Source organism: Echinops telfairi, unplaced genomic scaffold (genome assembly GCF_000313985.2).
Source record: "Echinops telfairi isolate 266 unplaced genomic scaffold, ASM31398v2 ScPeMD7_21;HRSCAF=78, whole genome shotgun sequence".
In the NCBI taxonomy this organism is placed as follows: Eukaryota; Metazoa; Chordata; class Mammalia; order Afrosoricida; family Tenrecidae; genus Echinops; species Echinops telfairi.
Window position 1 is genome coordinate 17,843,006 of NW_022103918.1, and position 6,776 is coordinate 17,849,781.

At 39.0% G+C, this 6,776-nt stretch overlaps 1 protein-coding gene across 19 annotated transcripts in view; it reads right to left on the minus strand.

Moving 5' to 3' along the window:
• Window positions 1–6,776, minus strand: part of CAPRIN2 (caprin family member 2) — a 60,812-nt gene that overhangs the window by 12,105 nt on the left and 41,931 nt on the right. For 11 of the 19 annotated variants that reach the window (XM_045288423.1, XM_045288424.1, XM_045288425.1 and 8 more), the window contains exons 13-14: window positions 2,971–3,075; window positions 515–658 (exon numbers count right to left, since the gene is read on the minus strand). The exons of 4 other annotated variants lie outside the window; for them this stretch is intronic. In XM_045288423.1, coding sequence (XP_045144358.1) covers window positions 515–658; window positions 2,971–3,075 — 249 coding nt within the window. The remainder of the gene's footprint in view (window positions 1–514; window positions 659–2,970; window positions 3,076–6,776) is intronic. 4 more of the 19 variants (XM_045288427.1, XM_045288431.1, XM_045288429.1 and 1 more) reach the window with 1 other exon arrangement.

Below are 6,776 nucleotides of genomic sequence, written 5' to 3' on the forward strand. Positions count from 1 at the left end.
AAGGACCTAATGCCGGGGGCTTAAGTGGAGAGGAAATGTTTTGAGAATGATGAGGGCAATGAATGTACAAATGCGCTTTACAAAATTGATGTGTGTATGGATTGTGATAAGAGTTGTATGAGCCCCTAATAAAATGATTTTTAAAAAAAGAAAAGAATTGTACATGTCCCCAATAAAATGATTTTAAAAAATGATGGCAATATATATACAAATATGCTTGACACAATGGATGCATGTATGGATTGTGATAGCTGTATGAGGCCCCAATAAATGATTATTAAAAAAAAACATGAATCCTTCAGCTTTACCTGCTACTAATTTTCAGAGAAGTAACAATGTCATGAATAAAACACACATTTAAAATTCTTTAAGTTGTAGATTTAGCATTCTTCTGCCAGCCACAATATTTAAAAAGTCAAATGTTTGACAACTACCAGATAATAGATGTACGAGAAAACTATGGCCAATTAACAGGAATAAAGAACTACAATTACCATTCACATCTCATACTCACTGTCTGCATGGCTTGAAAGGGCGCTGTGCTAATGGTTACTGAACTAGTACTTGCAGGAGGTGACTGGAAGCCCTCAGAGCCCATGGATAGGGGAGGATTGGAAGATGCTAATGAAGATGGCTGCTTGCTTGCGGGACCTGCTGCCTGAGAAAGACAAATGCAGAGTCAGCCAATCACCTGCTATGTAAGAAAGCAGTTAATTCACAATGCACCCCAGACTGGCCTAAGTCAGCAAGTTCTATGGGATGACATCTGGACACAGGAATGCAAAAGAAAAGCTTTCGCTTACAGTTTCAAATCTCATTCGCTGAGGCTGCACACTAGTATTTGCTTTGCAGAGCTTGCTGACTAGTAAAAGTCTCACTAATCAGCCCAATAGATGAGCAGCTGAACCTCCTATGAGCTCCTAGTCCTTTTCCAAAAGTGAAATACTATTTTTTTCTTTGAAGATTCTATTATTATTCAGATATATACAACAGAAGCAGGCTGAAGAAATGCCTTGGGGTAGTTATTTAAGTGTTAGTTTTTCTCCACTGTAAAGTCTTCTTAGTAAATGTGAAATTGGCTACCTTAAAAAAGAAAACCAAACTCCACCAACCTTAAATAATTCTTATCTGAAGGAATAGATAATAAATTCAAAGGTTTAAATAGACCAAAAAAAATCAATTCCCATCAAATTACACAAAGTTCACAGCTTGAGTCCTTTGGTAACAATCACTTCTTCGTAAGATGAAGAATCAAATAAGTTTAGCTTCGAGTAAGTCAGCATTGTAAAAACTAATGATTACATTTTCTCATTTCCTAAAATGAATATGCAGTTTTGTTTAATAGTTATGGCGAGAGAAAGACAGGGCTTTCCACTCTCATAAACAGTTAAGAGTCTTGAAAAGGGCAGCTCTCCCCTGTCCTATAGGATTGCTATGAGTCAGCATCAACTCGATGGCAATGTTTGTTTGTTTGTTTGTTTTAATGGTTATGAGCAAACCCCCTGAGGGTTGCTAATTTAGTCCCCAAAAGTTACCTTACTCATCTTCTATTTTTTAATAATAAATATACAAGGAGCCCTTTTCTCAAGAGCAGTAGTTCAAACCTACTAGCTATCTGCATGCAGATCTACATCTTTAGAAACCCTATGGAGCAATTCGACTCTGTCCTTAGGGTCACTATGAACTGAAAAAGGTTTGGGTTTCTTTTGGTTTACAAGAAATACATATTCTTGTATAAAAGTTACTAATGAGGGGGATGGGCCAAGAGTACCTAAATTTACCCAACATTTCTCTTACCTTACTAATCTCTAGGATTTATTCTAACTTAGTAAAAATCATCACTAGGATTATTAAGGAAAAATAAAATTCTGTTGATAAAATCACCCAAAAAAAAACCCAAAACATACTTGTCTCAACTGAGCTAAAATTAACATTACAATGTCTATTGAACTGTCTATTCTAACCAGACACACAATAGAAGGTTCCAGATAAAAAGGGATCAAAATGTCAAAATTTTAATTTCAAAAAAATTTAAAATTAGCTTTGCTATACTGACAGAGACTAGATGACCCCTTTGACACTACTGCCCTGAAATAACCTTTGAACTTAGAAGTAAACTATTTATGGAGGTCACCTGGGAGCTAACCAATATACATGCTTAGCAAATAAACACTTCCACCCTTGAGTAATGTGCTCATAAAGAAGAAACCACAGGAGACCACATAGTCAGCATTTATCCACAAGCAAAGATGGGAAGAGAAAGAGGGGAAAGGAATCTACATCAATGGAAAAGAGAATGAAAATGAGAATGCTGGCATATTCGAACAACTGGACCAATATCACAGAACAATCTGTATAAAACAATAGCCATATGGGATCCTAATCTGCTCAGTAAATTTTCACCTAAAATACAGTATCATTTTCAAGAATAAAAATCATGTCTATTGAGTCTTCAGTTACATGGATAAATATTTCTCTCCCAAGTATTCCTTCAATGTAAATATGGTGAGAAATTTGACACAATCCTACCTAGATCTCTTCACTCTTTATTTTGGCATATTTATTACATCAGATAATACCTTATTAAACTAACATATGGCAAACCCACAATACAATTAATTGAGTTCCAGGACTATACTATCTACACATTCAAAACTCAAATTCACTGCCATTGAATCGATTTCAACTCATATGAATATGCAACCCTATGGGTTATGTATGAGTAGCACTGGCTCTGTGGGTTCCCATGACTGTAAATCTTTATGGGAGCAGAAAGCATGATGATCCTTCTCCTGCAGAGCGGCTGGCTGCTGAGTTTGAAGTGGCAACCTTGCACCAGGGCTCCTAAACAACACACTAGTAAAGTATAAATGTTATACATTCAACTGATCATCTCTATAGTTCATAAGATAACAAGTTCTGCTATTCTTTAAGACAGAAAAGAAATTAAGACATTTGGTCACTTGTTACCGCAGGAGTCTCTGAGGTCACAATCTCAGTTTCAGATCCCGAAGAAGCCTGATCTGCAGTAACCAGACAAGCATTTGAGCTACAGGTAACTGGAGAAGAAGTAGCCTAGACACAGAAAGACACAAAAATACTGTAAAGGGCTTATTTTGCTTACTTATATCCCTTAAACCCTGAGCAATGACTAGTGCGAAGCACTATGATAAACACTATACATAAATTTACTACACTTAGTCCTCACAACAGTGCGATGAAGCAGGCACCACTGTCCCATCCTCTTGACAGGAGGCAGAGACAAAGCAACAAAGTAATCTGCCCAAGGTTGCACTAAAATGGCAGGGCTGAAAATCAAACCAGGCACTCTGCAACACTTTTCCAGGCCTGGTCACCTGTAAAGCTACACACCCAACTCTACCTTCACTAATCAAGACCCTTGGCCCTAAAAAGCCAGGGCCAGATCTTCAGTCCGACCCTCAGCAGCAGTCCACTGTCAGATGAGCACAGGGCACGTTTAGCCCTCTCAGCACAGCTCTGCAAGAGCTCTCAGTCACTGTGGCTTTCCTCAAGTGCTCTCAATGTCTTAAAGAGTTAGAAGTCTTAAAGAGAAGTTCTATGTAAAGCAAAATGGCAACAAAATCCTAGCAAAAAGTTAAAGCTGAGAGGACAGCATTAAATACATACTTAGGGCAAACACAGTAAGAAATAAGGCTGTGATCCAAAAGATCCCAGACAGTGACAAGGAATGAATTATACAGAAGTATTACCAGGGACTCCATAAAAAATGAATGGAAAGACATGACGTGTCCATGAAGCCATCCCTCACCTCTGAACCTTGTAGAAACCCAAGCCATAAATCAGGTGAGAAGAGCAGTGATGCCCAGTGACTTTGCAAAAGAGTCATCACAATACGAGGGAAACCTCCACAAACCAGCATCTTTTCCCAAAGCTATATATTTACATTGCTTACAAAACAACCTTGGCACCTTCTAAGTACCATTACACTTAATACATTTGTCAAATCTGCAATCCCATTTTTTGCAACATTTTTCAAGTTCATCTGTTTGGATGGCTGATAGCACCTCCTTTGCTTTTTTCTTCACCTCTTCTACGTTTCCAAATCACTGTCCTTTCATGTCCTTCTTCATTCACGGAAACAAAAACAAATCAAAAGGAGCAAGGTCATGTGAGTCAGGTGAGTAGAGTAAGAGAGGCATGCTGGTTTTCTGCCAAAAACTGGTGCACTGAGATGGCTGGGTGAGTATGTACATTGCTGTGGTGCCAAAACCAGTCCCCCATCTGTCACAAACAAGGCCTTTTTTGTTGTACACTGTTTAAAAAAAGCTATCTTTTTTAGAACCTCTAATTAGAAAGCTTGATAAACAGTCTGACCTGGTGGAACCAACTCCAAATGCACTGCAAGTTGACATCTTTATCCATTCAGGAAGTTGACGGATATCCAGAGCAAGGGTTGTCATTAATCGACATTTCACCTTTTTTGAAATGAGAAAACCACTTGTACACTTGAGTTTTTTCCATAGCGCTGTCCTTGTAAGCTGTGTTCAACATCACAACCGTTTCTGTGACATTTTTCCCAAGCAGGAAGCAAAATCTCACACGCTGTTCTCTTAAATTGGCCATCATTAAAAAACAAGGTTCGAGAGAAACTGCTTTCATGAAAAACGTCAATGTGACCAGAGAGAACCTTCCCAGGTGACACCACTGGGTGCACTAATTCGGAGCAAGTTGCTTGACACGAACCTAATTGGGAAAGTGCATACCATATCAACTCTGCTCCACCCAACGCAATTCCAGGGTTTTTTGGGGGAAGTATTGTGGGGGGAAGTCAGATACTTGCTGCCAGACTGCTGTCTCATCCCACCACAGGGGTGGGCCTGCTCCCTGCTGCTGGAGACAATGGACTACTCTCTGAAGCTTGGGACCATTAGCTTGGTTCCTGTAGGAGGGGTTTGCACCCTACTGATAATGTTCCTATGGAGACCCAGAGACCACCCCCTAGACCACCCTCTCATTGCTGTGTAGCCTATAGTGCAACCCCTCCCTATGATATATGTCTCTACCTGTAATTAGTGGGCTGGCTTGCCCCCAAAAGGTATATAGGTGTGAGCCAGCAATATAGATCTCTCTCTCTGACTCTGAGCTCCTTGCTGCTCACTCCCTGGTTTCTCCCCTCTCCCTTGTTCCCTTCCCCTCCTTCCCTTCCCCCTCTCCACGTGGACCACCAAGCTGGGCTGAGGTGAGCAATGGTACTATGTAACATGTCTGACTGTAATATTGTATTATCTCTCATGCTCTCAATGACTTTAATATAATGCTTATATATCTCAACCATACAACTGTGCATTACTGAACCCAGAAGTAGTATTACTGAATCCGAGTAGTAGCAATAGGAGTATTAGCGGTGGGGGCTGGCCCCCCACCTCCCTCTGCGTCATTATTTTTTAATTTAATACTACAGAGTATCTATCCCCTCATATGCTGCTCCTTGGGAAGGACAGTCAAGAATCAAGGATTTTAAAAAACACAGAGTTGAAAATGCCAAGTTCCAACCACGAGCCCCCCAAATTTGAACTTAAAACATTGTTTACAGTTCAGATCTGACCAAAATACCAAAATATATGCATTTTTACGAGACGGAAATATTTTTTACAGTAAGCTTTTTTCTGGCCTCATTAAAATAATTCAACAGCTGCTCAAAAAAAGAAGGCCTGGGCTATTGTGAGGACACTAAATGACTAATGCTAAAGGAAGAGTCACAGATGTTAAAACTCAGTCCTAAAGAAAATGATGATGGCAAAGAATGTAAAAATGGGCTTGACACAGTGTATGTATGCATGGATTGTGATAAGAGCTGTATGAGCCCCTAATAAAATGATTTAAAAAACAAAAAACAACTCAGTCCACTTGATAAGCTAAGCTTTCAAAACACTTCTTAAAAAACACTTCTGAATTGTAATTAAAAGGATCACTTAACAAAAAAGATAAAAAGAGGATCTTTATATTAATACTTATTTAAAAGCTGAGAGAACTCTTGCTTCTAAATCATTGCTGGTAACTCTATCAGCTGTAGGGACCTGAAGCAGTGCTGAGTAAACATGATGCTTGAGAACAGTGGTCCTCAAAGTGACTTGCAGATTCTCACACAGAGCTTTATATTAAAAACACAGATGCCTGGAGCCCAGGGTGGGTACTGATCCCTTCATGCTAAGGTCAGACCTAGGAATATGTATACTTAAAGACTACTAAACTAGACCACTGATTTTGCAAAGAAAATAGCTTTTGAATAAACAACAATAACTTTGAATAAACAAAATTGCTAGAATAAACAACTTCAGTTAAAGTAGTGACTAGGGGAGGTAAAAGAACAAAATCCCACTTAGATACCTTGCTTCACCAATACATTTCAAAGACTAGCCACATTTAATCCAACTGTACATAAACCAATGTAAACAAATATTATTCACACACAAGTTTTTGGAGGGAAAAACTACAACTCCTGAACCACTCAAAGTATTCCATCAACAGTCATAGGCAGACGACTTGCATTCGCTTTTCAGTGAGACAGTAAGACACTATTTTCTAAGCTAAGGATCAGAAAAGTAGCGAAACTTGACCAGAGTGCTGATGACAGCACCATGGCAGTTAGAGAGCTCCATTATCTGAGACCTTTTCATCTCTAAGGATGTTTCTGTAGAAATTAGTTCCTTGGAACATTATTACATGTGGCTGGGAAAACCAGTTAAACCAGGGGTTAAACGAAATTCATTTCTTTCCTCAGATCTTTTTTTTTT